The sequence below is a fragment of the Fusarium mangiferae genome (genome assembly GCF_900044065.1).
Source record: "Fusarium mangiferae strain MRC7560 genome assembly, contig: FMAN_scaffold021, whole genome shotgun sequence".
In the NCBI taxonomy this organism is placed as follows: Eukaryota; Fungi; Ascomycota; class Sordariomycetes; order Hypocreales; family Nectriaceae; genus Fusarium; species Fusarium mangiferae.
The window spans coordinates 8373-22732 of NW_024573941.1; the positions used below are offsets into that span (position 1 = coordinate 8373).

At 45.0% G+C, this 14360-nt stretch overlaps 5 protein-coding genes across 5 annotated transcripts; 2 read left to right on the top strand and 3 right to left on the bottom strand.

Moving 5' to 3' along the window:
• Window positions 1-542: 542 nt before the first annotated feature.
• On the top strand, window positions 543-2976 carry FMAN_09775 (uncharacterized protein; the record flags this gene model as incomplete). Its single annotated transcript, XM_041825327.1, has 2 exons — window positions 543-1068; window positions 1124-2976. 2 exons carry the CDS (start codon window positions 543-545, stop codon window positions 2974-2976), a joined length of 2379 nt encoding a protein of 792 aa, XP_041690719.1.
• Window positions 2977-3710: 734 nt separating this feature from the next.
• FMAN_09774 (putative alpha-L-arabinofuranosidase) lies at window positions 3711-5747 on the bottom strand (the record flags this gene model as incomplete). The annotated part of the gene is made up of 3 exons (XM_041825328.1): window positions 3711-4625; window positions 4673-5572; window positions 5631-5747. The coding sequence occupies 3 exons, from the start codon at window positions 5745-5747 to the stop codon at window positions 3711-3713; spliced, it is 1932 nt and encodes a 643-aa protein (XP_041690720.1).
• A 1054-nt stretch (window positions 5748-6801) lies between these two features.
• FMAN_09773 (uncharacterized protein) lies at window positions 6802-8468 on the top strand (the record flags this gene model as incomplete). The annotated part of the gene is made up of 4 exons (XM_041825329.1): window positions 6802-6869; window positions 6921-6998; window positions 7052-7362; window positions 7414-8468. 4 exons carry the CDS (start codon window positions 6802-6804, stop codon window positions 8466-8468), a joined length of 1512 nt encoding a protein of 503 aa, XP_041690721.1.
• A 344-nt stretch (window positions 8469-8812) lies between these two features.
• FMAN_09772 (uncharacterized protein) lies at window positions 8813-9585 on the bottom strand (the record flags this gene model as incomplete). The annotated part of the gene is made up of 4 exons (XM_041825330.1): window positions 8813-8917; window positions 8967-9102; window positions 9157-9377; window positions 9433-9585. The coding sequence occupies 4 exons, from the start codon at window positions 9583-9585 to the stop codon at window positions 8813-8815; spliced, it is 615 nt and encodes a 204-aa protein (XP_041690722.1).
• Window positions 9586-11420: 1835 nt separating this feature from the next.
• On the bottom strand, window positions 11421-12581 carry FMAN_09771 (uncharacterized protein; the record flags this gene model as incomplete). The annotated part of the gene is made up of 1 exon (XM_041825331.1): window positions 11421-12581. The coding sequence occupies one exon, from the start codon at window positions 12579-12581 to the stop codon at window positions 11421-11423; it is 1161 nt and encodes a 386-aa protein (XP_041690723.1).
• Window positions 12582-14360: the final 1779 nt, after the last annotated feature.

A 14360-nucleotide genomic window follows, 5' to 3' on the forward strand; every position in this document is an offset into this window, starting at 1 on the left:
ATAATAAAATATAATTATTAAATAAAAAAGATTTAATATTAATATTAATAATAATTTAATAATAAATTACTTTAAATCCTTAAAAGTAAAATCTATTAAAAAGAAATTTTAATAAAAGTAAGCTTTAATTAATATAATATTATTAAGTCTATTTATTTAAAAGCCTAAAGTTAATTAATATTTTTTAATATATTAACTTAATATATTTTATTAAAATATTATAAGCTTTAACTATTAATTAATTAAATTTATTTAGCTTTTTTACTTAAAAACTACTATACTACTTTTTACTTTAATTTATATTTTAATATAATTAACCTACAAAGGTAATTAATAAAAAATAAGTAATTATACTTATTTAGCTAATAGTAAGGCATTAATATAAAAATAGCTTAATATTAAATAGATTGTATAATATCTATTATCTATATACACTTTTCCATTAGTGCCATTTAAGTTAGGTAGCTCTGCTGGTTAATGTAAGCCGCATGCATGCTTTATCTAAAAAGGCCATTCCCCACTTTCATAATCAACCTCGGCTTATGTCCCTTAACGGCTTATGTCCCTTAACGGCTTATGTCCCTCAACGGCTTGTTACATCTGACATCGTTCAGCCATTAATCCTTTCTTTGGCCACACTAGTCATTAGTCGCTATAACATCATGGCTTTGTGCATGTCGTGTTATGAATTATGTGTCGATCTCGGCAAGGATGAAAAAGCCATGTCTGCGTTCAACGACTGGTTCACTGTCAGAAATGATCAAGAGCCATACTCAGATACAACCCCAAAGCTCGCTGGACTTGTACACTTTTCTTGGGAGTCTTTTTGCAACTCCCTCGATCAAGAATGTCCGGTTTGTTGGACTGCCTGGCGACATTTGAGGTCCTCTCCGTCGGCTATGTATCGTGAGGAGGTGCATCCTGGATTCTATATCTGGGTTGGGGATTGTCGGCGTGAAGGACGTAGGTTAGGTACGTGGGTGTTGCACTTCAAATACACCTGGGAGAAGAAAGAAACTGGTTCCTACGTCGTGTCAATTAAAAGGACGACAAAACAGCATTTTGATGGTAATGATCCGTCAAGAACACTCAGTGTCAATCGCTGACCGTTGATCTACTATAGCCGAGGCAGCTGGTTCTCCTTTGGAGGATCACATTGCTTCTGATACAACCTTAAACACCATCAAAGGCTGGATTTCTCAATGCCTGGACGGCCATTCTAAATGCCGATTGCGGAAGCAGCATACTCTAGACAAGAGCGTGCCAACACGGTTGGTCGATGTGCACGACAGCCAATCCAAGATGTGGTCCTTAATCGAAACGGGGGACCATGACCAAGACTATACAAAGTATATTGCATTATCACACCGGTGGCTAGATCATACACCTCAGCTGCTACAGAGTACTTACCCACATCTACGGAAAGGCCAATCTGACGACACTGTCCCCCCTAGCTATCAAGACGTCTTTGTCCTCTGCCGCGCATTAGGCGTCAGATATGTCTGGATTGACTCGCTCTGTATTTTGCAAGATTCTGACGCGGATTTCTACCGAGAAGCTGGGACAATGGCGAATGTCTACATGAACGCCATCTGCACCTTGAGCATATGCTGGGAGTCTCCTAACAGCGGTATTTTTCGGCATCGAAACGTTCGCACGATTCCTCGATACTCAGAAACCTACGTAGCCTCGCCTACGGAGCCGAATAACTATGCCTTTGTGCTTGACCATTTTATGTGGTCTCTTGCTGTGAGTCGGGCCCAGGTCAATCGAAGAGGATGGGTGTTTCAAGAACGGCTACTGTCGCGCAGGATACTCTACCTGGGCAATGAAGAGCTCTACTGGGAGTGTGATCAGATTCAGGCCTGCGAAACAGCGCTTCAAAAGATACCCTTTGGATCCGAACATCTTGGCCGCCTAAATATCGTTGGATACGACGCAAAACAGGTCCACAGCCTCTGGATGCGTCTTGTGGAGCGTTTTATGAGGCTGGACTTGACGTTTGAGAAGGACAGGCTTATTGCCATCTCGGGAATCGCCAGATTCTTGTTCAGTCGGCCTGGCGATGAGTACATTGCGGGAATACTCAGAAGTAATTGGATAGACCACCTGCTATGGTGTCCTGCTCTTGGGTCTTCAATATCAGAGAATCCCCGTGACGCCGTTGGTCCGGAACGGTTTGCGCGACGTCCCATCGAGGCCATTCCGTCGTGGTCATGGGCGACGTGTCCGGGGCCTATAGATTGGATATTTCCACACTACAATGGAGGCCCTACTGAAATACCAGAGTTGCCGCGTATCTGGCGGGCGGGGCGGAATTGTCTGGCCTACCTTCGCGACTGCAGTTTCGTGCCCGTGGGAGACGACATGTATGGACTACCCAAATCGGCGGCGCTGGACTTATCCTGCCTCCTGATACCAGCCCGATTCAAGGAGTGTGAAAGCAAGGGAGAAGCTTGCAAAGAAATCGAGGCAATCGAAGTTAATTCTGACCCGAACCCAGAGCATGGATACCTAGTATCAGATGGCTTCCTGCTTCCACTACCGTATCCGAGGTCTCATCGAAATGGACCAGCAGTGATTAATATCCCCTTAAGAAATTGTATCCCGTTCATTCCGACTTGCTATATCCTACCCCTTACCGACTCGAAATACCATGGCTCCACATTGATGGGAGGCTTGATCGTTCAGGAGCTATCGCAGAGATGCGCTGGCAGTGGTACGAGAGAGTTTGTGCGCATAGGAAATTATTCTATACGTCGAAATCCCGATGAGTCAGACACCGTGAGCTTTGGGATCTACAGCGCTATTGCGAAGGAAGTTCTTACTGGCGCCGCTGATAGGGATGAGGTTGTTGAGTTCAAGTCGAAGCTCGGTGAGTATGCGCGATGGATGAGAGAAGAGATTCCACTCAACAGGAAAACAAGGAAGGATGTCACGGTGAAAGCTGAGTGGACAACGATTCGTCTTACTTGAAGACGATTGAGCTGGTTCAAGGTGTGGCGCAAACACCGGTGGCTAATTAACAACACTGGCTATGTGTTCCGGTAGTTACATACTTTCTATCCTAACACATTCCTTACCGTCTTTGGTCCTTTTCTGAAAAATCAGTTACTTACTAGACCATTAATGCAAGGAAACATGGAATCCATGTCCGAGATCTTGAAGACCTGGCAAGTACTACCTTAAACAGGTATATTACCTATAATGTAAAGTATAATAAGATATCTAAATTTCTATAGCAGTATAGCGCTTTATTAATAGACTTAAACTTAAAATCTTTATCTTTATAGTATTTATAGATATATACTTTAGTTTTATAAACTTAATAAATATTAAGGCTATTATTTTTAAGTATACTTTATTTTTCTTAAAGTTTTTATTATTTTAATTTTATTTATATATATATATATATATATTAAATAATTAATATTATTATTTTAATAAGTAAAGGTTTTAAATTAAGCTAAAGGTAAAATATAAACTTAAGTAAAAGGGGTTAAGTAAAGATTTATTTATTTTCCTTTTTATTATTAACTTTATATTATATTTTAATTTATTATTTTAATTTATATTTTAATACTTATTTATATAATAATATATAATAATATAAAATAAACTTAACTTTATATAATATATAATAATAAAATAGAAATAAAGTTAAATTTTAATTAAATATTAATAATAATAATAAATTATATATAAGTCTATTAAATGCTAAGGACAGCTATCTCATAAGACTTTAAGAACGTTACAGCAAATACCCCATCCTCTGCTTTAAGACTCATCGTCCTAATTGAGCTTGTCTCACCTCTACCACTAGGGAGGTTATTAACACTAGACCCATTTAGCGCAGACAAGACAGTCAACGTAGCCATGGTAGCTTGAGAACCCTTAAACTTAACCTTGACCGCGTTGGATGAGCCTGTTTTGCCATTGTAGTTAACCAGCTTAAGCAAAGTCCTATGCGCCGTCTTAGTCGCGGACCAGTAAACAGGACCGAAGCCTCCTTTAGTGACATTGACAGGGACAGTCTCGGAACCAAGGTTGGCAGCGAAAAGCTTCTGTACATAAAAGCTGTTTGTCTTGAGGATCTGGTCCGCTGTGTGTTTCAATAGCGCAACCGTCTGCGGCTCTTCGTCGTATTGTTTAATGAGGGCGCCATACGCACTACCTACGATAACATCGGAGTTTCTCTCACAGCCGAGCAAGAATATAGCCTCAGCACAGGCCATCGAGAAGGTCTGCGCGCCAATCTCGCCTCCGCTGTTTGAACCCGATCGGATGGCTGCGTATTCAGCCACGAACACGGGATAATCTCGGCTTGCTTGGTCGAAAGTGTTGAACAAGCTGACGAAATGGGCCTCACTATCGTAGATGTGAAGGTCAACCATACCTCCGTTATCCTTGTCAGGCGATGGTGACGGGTTGATGGACGAGATGACGTTCATCTTGGGATACTTGGCGCGAATGGCGTTGTACAATGCCCTGAAGCGGTACGACTTGTATGTCGGTTCACCGCCATTGAGATAGTCCTCGTTTCCGATCTCGACCCACTCAATAGTGAACGGCTGAGAGAATCCGAGAGAGGCACGTAGTGACCCATATTTTGTAGATGTATCACCCTAGCCAATCAGTGAGCTGGGGAAGGTCGAGTGCTGGGATTACTCACAGTGAGAAACTCTAGCTCACTTAAGGCTAGATCGACATAAGGTCCGATGTCCTTTTGTGCAATAATGTCTCCGTTGAGGTAAAGCCCAGCAAAGAGTCCAAGCACAACGGTAAGGTTCAAGTCCTTGGCCATCTGCATCTGCTCGAGGATACCGAAGCCATCTGTGTTGATATCGCCCCAAGTGCCTAGTCTACCAGGTCGGTCCTTGAGATCACCGATAGTCTCATTCCACTTGAAGTGATAGGGGAAGCCAATACCCTCCATGTTGTTACCGCCTGGCAATCTGATCCACGAGGCGCCTATATCGCCCACAGCCTGTGCAAGATCTTCACGCAAACCATTAAAGCGGTTCTTATAAGTTTGCTTGAAAAGACTCAACAGGTTGATATGCAGGGACTTTCCAGCAAGCTCGTTGCCGTCGAAAGTAAAATAAAATGTGTTATTGGGAGTTCCAGGTGAAGAAATGGGATGAAAGGTAGAAGTTTCAATTTTCCTCCAGCCATTGGATTCTGCTTGAGTTACCTTGACAGCAGTACTTGACAGTTTCTTTCCCGTAATAGAGTTATTGAAGTATACCTCGATGGAGCCATTGTAGTCACCTCTGGTGTGTAGACTGGCGATATAGCGCTTGGTGGCATCAACGTTAAAACCCCAGAAGCCTTCATTATAAAACCCTACCTTACCGGTTGCGCCTTTAGGAACGTCCATGCGGAGGTGGTACGGCAAGCTGGAAGACAAAGCAGGCTTTGAATCATCAATAGAGAGGGCGACACCACCGACCGGATGCCAAAAGTCTGTATTGCGGTCCAGGCTAGCAACGCGGTTCTTGGAAGAGCCCTGAAAAGCACGATTGCGGATCAACTCTCCATACAAACCACCATCTCCAGAGTGATATATATCCTATTGAACGACATAAGTTTGATCGAACATGTGAGAGTAAGAGGAATAATTCTAGTACCTCGTAAAGGACACCATAGAGAAGCTGGCTTGAGGAGTTGCCGCCAGAGGAATCTACGGACAGACTCAGAGCAGAGACAAAGTGGAGTAGGCAGGAGAGAGCTAAGATGTAATGCATGATAAAGGAATTGTAAGACTAGAAGATAGCTAATGTTACTAAGAAGCGGCTTGGAATAGCTCTAATTTAGACGTCTACTTCTTAACGGACTCTCTTATATGGAATTAAAACTGTGCAATCTCGGATCTCGCTTCTGGCTATTTTCGGCCGAGTCTCCTCCGAAGCGGCGAGTCAGACAGACGGCTTGCTGCCGCGTGCTTGATTTCAGACATCAAGCGATCCTATAGTAATAGATTTTGACCAAGATCTTCATTATTAGCTTGAATGAAAGTCAATGATTTATCGACATCACAGATTTCTGAGTTGATCTCGGGTCAATGATACTGCCAAGCCGATAAGACCCCAGACTTTTACCCCGCAGATTGATCGTTGCGGAGGTACATGTGAACAGTAGTAGTAGCTAACTTCGTCCGATAAAAAAGTGCTGGATCAGTTGCTAGGTGGCGTGGCAGCCCTGGACAATTCCCGTGTTCTGATTGCTGCGCATGTTCTCCTCCGCGGCCGGGGTACTGGGTAGGTTCCGGAATAAAGAGCCTCTAAGTGGGTAGAATACCGAAAGGCACCTGGGTGTTAAACGCCAATCGTCGGCGGAGGGGGACATAGCGCCATCATTTAAATTAAGCACGCTGAAAAAAAGTCAGACTAAGCACCCCACGAGCTTCTCCACGGGGGAAAGTAGCCTAATCAGGCTTTCTCGACTGTGGGCTTTCCCCTCATTGCACCGTCAGGTGAAGAAGCAATGGGCCGGCTGGTGACAGTGGTCAGCCGCAGCTCTACAGCCGAGCCAATCGCCAAGCAATCAGCTCGTGATTTAGTCTAGTTCCTGATTCAAGTGAGGACGATTGCGGGGTAGGCATCCACGTTCCAGACCCTACACTAAGCGTTTGCTACCTACTCGAATACGGGAATTGGATGTTTTTCTTCAGACGCGAAGCTAGCGCAAATGTCAGAGCGCTTGACACTTACCCCAGTAGTCTTCATACATGTATTTCTATAAAAGCTCCTGTCCTCCCCGCATGATCTGCAGACTGGACCCAGAAAAGCATCGTCCGCCATGATTGCTCCCAAGACCTACCAGTTTCTCGTCGGCGTCTTCGCCTCGCTCGGATCATTCAACTATGGGTAAAGCACACAGAACCAACAGTCCGGTGCCGTCTCAGCTGACCGTAATAGTTATGACCTTGGCGTTATCGGAGGCAGCGTTGCCTCAACCTCGTTCAAAACATCTTTCAATCCAAACGCAGATGAAGTGTACGCATGCTCATTGACCCATGTTCTATCCTTTGTCGCTGATAACCCGATAGCGGTGCCGTTGTATCGCTCTTCACAGGCGGTGGCTTTTTCGGAGCTTTCGCAGCTGGTCCCATGGGTGACTGGCTGGGCCGAAGAATGGCAATCATGATTGGTGCCATTATTTTCTGCGTCGGTGGGGCCTTGCAAGCAGCTGGCCAGAATCTGTCCTTCTTCTACGCTGGTCGAGCTGTCGGTGGGTTTGGTGTTGGCATTCTCGTCATGATCGTGCCAATGTACCAGGCCGAGATCGCTCATCCTTCTATCCGAGGCCGAGTCACTGGTCTGCAGCAGTTGATGCTTGGTATTGGAGCCGTCTTCGCAAGTAAGTCAAAGATCCAAACATTCTGATGACCACGTGACTTACTCCATCCAGCATGGACCGTATATGGCACCAATTTGCACTTTTCCACGAGCGAGCAATGGCGTATACCCCTTGGCCTTCAAATTGTCCCCGCCGGCATCCTTGCACTTATGATTTTACTCTTTCCAGAATCACCACGCTGGCTGATTGACCACGGTAGAGAGGAAGAAGGTCTCAAGACGTTAGCCAAACTTCATACCAATGGGAATCAAAACGACCCTTGGGTTCAAGCCGAATACCTCCAAATCCAATCTGCTATCGCCCACGAGCACGAGCTTGCAGCGAAGGGTTACCGGGAATTATTCACTGACCGCGCAAGCTTCCGTAGACTCTTCCTTGTCACTGCGCTGCAGGCTTCTGTCCAAATGACTGGTGTATCAGCCATCCAGTACTTTACTCCAGACATTTACAAAGCCATGAACATTGATACCACAAGTTCGTTGAAGTATCAGGCTATCAGTAATGTACTCTCCGTTCTTGCCCAGCTCTGCACCGTGCTTTTCATCGACAAGCTTGGTCGTCGCTGGCCGTTAATCATCGGCAACGGTATCAACTGCATTTGCTTCATCATCGTGACCGCAGCTCAAGCTAGCTTCCCTCACGCTTCAACATCGATGCAGAACTCGCTTGGTTGGCTTTTCATCGTCATCAACTGGTGCTATCAAGTCAGCTTCTCCTTCACCTGCGGCTCCCTTTCTTGGATCATTCCGGCCGAGGTGTTTGACACAAAGACCCGTTCTAAGGGCATCTCTATTGGTGTCATGACCTCCTTCGCTTTCAACACTATGATCGGACAGATAACAGCCCCGGCTATCGAGAACATCGGTTGGAGGTACTTCCTGGTATTTGTGGTTTGCAATTTCACAAATGCTATCTTCTTCTGGGCGTTTATGCCAGAGACGAAGCTGCTGCCACTTGAGGAGATGAACATCTTATTCTCGAGTACGTCCTGGTTTGTGCCTGGAACCTCGCAGAATCGTACAAGTGACTTGGATGCCAGGGTTGAAGAAGCTAAGTTGCAGAAGGAGGGCTTGGAGGTAGGGCAGGTTGAGACTGTACGAGATTAACTTTTGTTGCATTGGTCTTGTAGCGTCTCAGTGAAGCTGCGGTTAAGTCCCGAAAGCAAAAACCATGTATTGGCGTCAATAGCTTCCTATGTAGCAATAGCTAGAGATATGATCTAGGTAGAGAGTCAGCTGGCTGATCTTGAAGATATATCCAGTCAATGACCTATATACCTGACCTTACTCTGCCCTGTGCAAACCATCTCTTACAATAGTGCTGAAAATACCTTACGGCACTAAAATGCCCAAAATACATCATGGTTTCCATATTGCATATATCTCCGCTCTCAACACTTCCCAGCATCCTATTTATAGTCTCTGAAGATCTTTCTCATACGCTATGATGTTTATCGTGCCAGGCGCGATCGCATGTTACGCCATTTGATCACGCTGCCGCCACGGCGACGGGGAGCGTGAATCATAGGCACGGCCTGATTCGTAGGCTCGGTAATCTTTAGTTGCTGTATATCGTCGATCATGAAGCAATTCTTCATCCATCACAATGTTGTCGGTCGAGTTACCGGTTGACTGTAACTTGACATGATGGGCTTCAAAATGTCGTCCGCGGTGGGTTCCGTGAACACGGAAGTGCCTGAAGTCTAACCAGGTGATGACAGTAAGGTAAGAGGCAATTGTGCTACAGTAGAGTTCTGGTCAGTGAGGTGCTACCAGTCAGATATTGTTGACATACCTCATGACTATGCCGAGAACACAAACCACCCAGCTGAGTATGCAAGTAAATCCTTCGCAGAACTTGAGATTGGCTTGGATCATCATAAACGCAACTGCAGCCCAAAACACGATCTCAAGTGCGTTGAGTACAACATAGGCCTTAACACTGGACCATTTTTTGAATGCTTGCACATGTTCCGATAACAGTTGGTAGAACAAAATGACGAGAGATTTTGCGCTCTGTGACCAGATTTTGTCAGCTGTCTTATACAGTATGAAACCAGTTTCTACTTACCATCCCCAGCGCCATAGTATTTGAGCGGCCTCTGGGGGCATTCTTTGGCTGTTTCAGCATTCGTATGACCGACAAGATCAGCACTGAGACGATCAAGAGTAGCTCCACGAGATGAAGCGGCAATTTGAGACGGTTGCTGAAGATGCTAGCCATCACTGAACCTTGACAGAAAAGTAGTTATGCGAAGCTTTGGAGGCGTTCTTGCGATAAATGATTGGGAGGATAATAGATGGCTTAACAGGTAGAGGAATGGATGTGTTTAATTGATGTCAAACTGGGATGGAAAAGGTTGAAATACTCATTCTTAAGGACAATTTTAAGCAACCTTTTTTTACAATCAATCCACAAATTCTAACCTTAAGTCTTTATAAGCGTATACACTGTAGATCAAAGTGTCCTACACTTAGATTAATTGCAGTGTATCGGTTTCGCTTTCGGTTCATGGTTTCCCAGGCCCACTACAAGCTCAGGGCTTAGAACCCAGATAAAGCCGCAAAACTACAATAAGGCGGTAGAGGTTGCACAGCCTTACGGGGCTTTCATAGGCGTCGTTGCATGATGTACGGCCCATTGCGGTAATATTAAGCTTGTTTAATGGAGACTGGCCAGCTTGGCTAAGCATAGCCATAATAAATACTGTGTCAGAAGCATCTCCAGGACCTGTTCCCCTGCAGCTGATGCTAAATTTAAGATGAGCGAAAGAGCGGGGCCGAAACCGAAACCGACCTGTTTACTCCGCAGCCTGATAATAAACGCGTATAACGCGACCGGCGATTCATCTTGCTCATACTTTATCGATCCCTAAAATGCATCAGCATCCTTAGCATACTATCAGATAATAGATATAATAGACTTAACTTTCTCTCTAACCGTTCTATTTTCGCATCTTACGGCAATGTCGTATATATTTCTTGTCAATTGACATGTATCCAGTGATATCTGGCCAATCTAGCTTCTATCTCCAACCGCGACAACATAGGACTGTCCCCAAAATGTGTCTCATCTATCAAATCTATCCAAGGTTCTTTTTCTTCATCACTATGGCTTGGGCTTCTTGCTTGGGCCCTTTTCACGTAGAGGTTGTCACTGACGTCGGCATAAGCACATTGCTTGGACGTCAACCGTTTCGTGGTGTTGAGACCCCACAGAGACAGAATAAGAGCGGTTGCTCTTCGTGACCTTCTCTTCAGCCTCTTCTTCCCAGGCTGAAATGTTCTATCATCTTACACGGCTCGCTGGGCTGGAGTCGGAATCCTACACTGCGTTCTGACTGGGTTTCTGCCTTGACGTCCTAGCACTCATTCTTCCCGGCGTTTTCAGCGTACCTAGGCGCTTGGGGTTTCTGTCTTCCGGGCGTTGTGGTTTACTTACACATTAGACAATGACCTTATTGGCTCCAGTCCGACTAAGCCCCAGTAGCGTCATTCAGGAAGGAATATAATTCTTTGAGTGTGATTGAGACGTTCAGATCCTTGACATCGGCCAGGAGGTCCTCATCGCAAGTCATAGAGAGAAAAGGTCAATTCACTGTTCAGATTCATCGGTCTTTTGTCGGCTGTGGAAAAGGACTTAAGAATATCAGTCAGTCTACAAGTTTATCATGCTGATATTTACAAGGAGACTCACAACTGCCTTGATAACTTGCTCGCCGTTCTGATTCCTATTCACTTCCGTTCTCTTCCAGATTTGATTCAATTCTCTAAGCAGCCACAGTTGGCGGCCACTTACAGGTCATTGAAATACACTAAGAACACAAATGAAGTTCAATGCAGTCGATAGTAGATGAATGTGTTTTAATTAAAGAGGCGGTAGGGCTATTATTGGCCGTAACACGATAAGTCACTATCTTGGGATCACATACTAAGTTCTATGTAGTGAGTACAAGTTCTGAGCTACAGATCTCAGCTTCATGTTAAGGAGTCAGTACAAAGTGCAGCAAACCACACGATAGCATCCAATGAAATGACTCTACCCCAGCGTGAAAGTGCCTACTGGGGAATGTCAACCACGCCAACAATGAGAGCATTGGTATTTGCTTCGCCAAAGTTGCCTCCGCTTGCAACGAGCAATTTGAGGTTACCACGATTATTCTTGATGACTCGAAGGTCTCGACTGTAACCATTCTTCTGGTTGATGTCGACTCTCTTCCAGTTTTCTGGAAATGCTCTGTAGTCGTTGATGTAGACGCTACTATCACTGTTGCCGTTGGCGATAAGGATCCCGTGCTTGCTGCTGGCTTTAAGAGGGGCCCAGATGATGAAGGGTGAGCCGTAAGGACTCATCGCCGCTGTGTCATTAGACACAATTGGCCAGATGGGCTTGCCGAAAAACTTGGTCGGGTCATTGGAGACAATGTAGTTGACCTGGCAGTTTTTTACCGGTGCACCGCAGTTTTCAAAGGTCATGATGTAGTTATCGTTGATGGGTATGTGCGCGACGGTAGTCATCCCGGGGCGTCCATCGTAGTAGTTCATAGAGACATCATTCACGATTGGGGACCAGTTTCTCAGATCAGTCGTAGTAGTATGAACCAGTTTCTGACCATGATGTGGGTCACGTTGATCAGAGTAGTAGACAATCAATTTGCCCTTATACATCAACAAGAATGCTTCCCAGATGGCTTTATCGCTGTTACGGACGGTCTCTGGACCTAGCCCGTAAGCAATGTGACTGAGGAAAGTGAATGTTTTGGCGCCGTCTGTACTGGCATACATATCGATGTATGCATGGCTTTTATTGCTGGGAAGTGACGTGCCCACGGCGAGGATTGTGCCGGCCGCATACCCGCCGAACCTCTCAGGCAAAGAGTACAGGATAGGCTGGTATGCCATTCCCCAGCCATTAACCTGGTCCCTGAATCGTGAGTGCTCTTTCCAAGTCGCCCCACCATCTGTGGACCGGAAGATTGGGAGAGACAGCGGATCTTCTGGCGAATAGATCTCGCAAGTGATGAGGAGAGAATTATCGCTCATCTGGAGAGTGCGAGCATAGAGAGTGCGCGGGTCGACCCAAGAGGGAGGCGGGGTAAACACCACGTTGTTGTTGAAGTTACTCCAGGGACGTGGAGCTCGAGGTGAGATGGCGCTGGCCAAGGCTAGAGGGTGTAAAGAACTGGCGACCGCCAGAGACGCAAGCACAAGATTGAACATTTTGCTAATAAGACGTAGAATGAATTGGCCAAAATTGTTGTTGAGACTATAATCGAGTGAATGGTGGTTTTGTGTAGGGAAAGATAGCTAGATTTTATACTCTCCTCGTTCAAAGAATTTGCACAATAAATCAACTTAGGCTCAGTGTTCTCTTAATCTTGCTTCTCAGTCCTTGTCCTCTTCCGCATGGGGATCTTGTTACCCCTCGTACACAATGACCCTTTCCTTGCTACGGCATTGGAAACCTCTTTGAGAGGTCGTATGTTTCGGCAAGTAGATCGATACGACGAATGATGTCAATCCCATGTCTCGGAGTTTCTTTTTCAGCCTATTACTCCTGGTTTCAACCACTTTAACCGCGGACCTGAGACGAATCAACGGGCGCCAATCCCCGAGTTCGTATTTCCAACCACAGCAATCGTGATTCATAGTCACCTTTCCAAAGAGCCTATAGCCATATAGATATTCTCTAAGTACTTGATTAAAGTCGCAATAGGAAGAAAAGACTCTACTTACGTCTTCCATCGTCTATCTTGGTATTGATGGAGCAAGCTGACATGACTTTTCCAGCACAGAAATCTCACCAACAAAGAGATATATCTAACTTCTTCGCTATCTTTGGTGACAGAAGCTACATGTTATCCGTCGATAAGTTCTCAAGACGTTGGACTATAATTGGTATCATGAGCCACACCGAAATCGTTTTTACCTCCTCTTTGTCATTCGCAACTTGACGAATGCCTTCTTCTACTTCTATCTCTACGAGATCTCGCGCATTCCACTCCAGAACATGAACGGCTTTCTCAATGGCTCTTGGCTCGTACCAGCAACAAGAGAAGACAGTCAGCCATCCATCGTCAAGATGTTGAAGCCAAAATCGTCTCAGAAAAAACAACTACAAGACCGAAGCAATGCGTAGGGAGTGAAAGTGGCAACCCAGTATAAGCTTTTGGTGCTGTGATAGAAGCTTTACATCTGCATGGCACTTGGACACTTGAGATGGAGACTTGGCTGGGAGGCAAGCTAGAGCAGCTCCTGTGTGAGTGGGCGTTGGATGATGGTATTGGGTGGCAGCCGTGGCAGCCGTGGTTTACTTTCCGTTCTTGCTAGTTGGGCTACATCTGTATACTGTATGTTGATTTAGGCGATGATAAAGCCGAAGTACTAGATCGTGAAACATATCGAGAAATTTTTATCAATTCATTTCAAGCTACCTATATAGCCTCTGCGTGCAATGTAATATTGACCCGCTAATATCTTAACTACCTTGCCAATCTTTTTCAAGACAAAGAAACCATTTATGCAAATGAAATGGAAACGCGGTAAAGCTTCGGTTCAATGTTTTAAATCCCGTTTCTCACCTTCAGCTCCAGGAATTGGATGAGGTCCCAACATGGCATCATGTAAATTCCTCACGGCGAGAGACAAAATCGCACTATGTCATACAGCTATCACCAAGCATGGAAAAAGAGAGTAAAATATCATTCCTTACTTGAACTAGTCTCAGCCGCTGCGTTGTACTGTACTTTCTATTCTAAAAGGTGGCTTTTCCTTGTAGATCAATTGTTTATTCTGAACACCGGGTAAGATACATGGGTGAGATAAGGGATTTCTTGCACATTTGATGTCGATTGGCTGATGCAGTCTCCGACGCTAAATTTACTGTGGGCTGAGCGATGTGGAGAGTCACGGGAATGAAACATGCTGATTCGTGTTTAAGCCGCGGCTAATTCGTTATCGAATTAGCCTACCAAATATTACAGAGTACTCTTTCGGGGG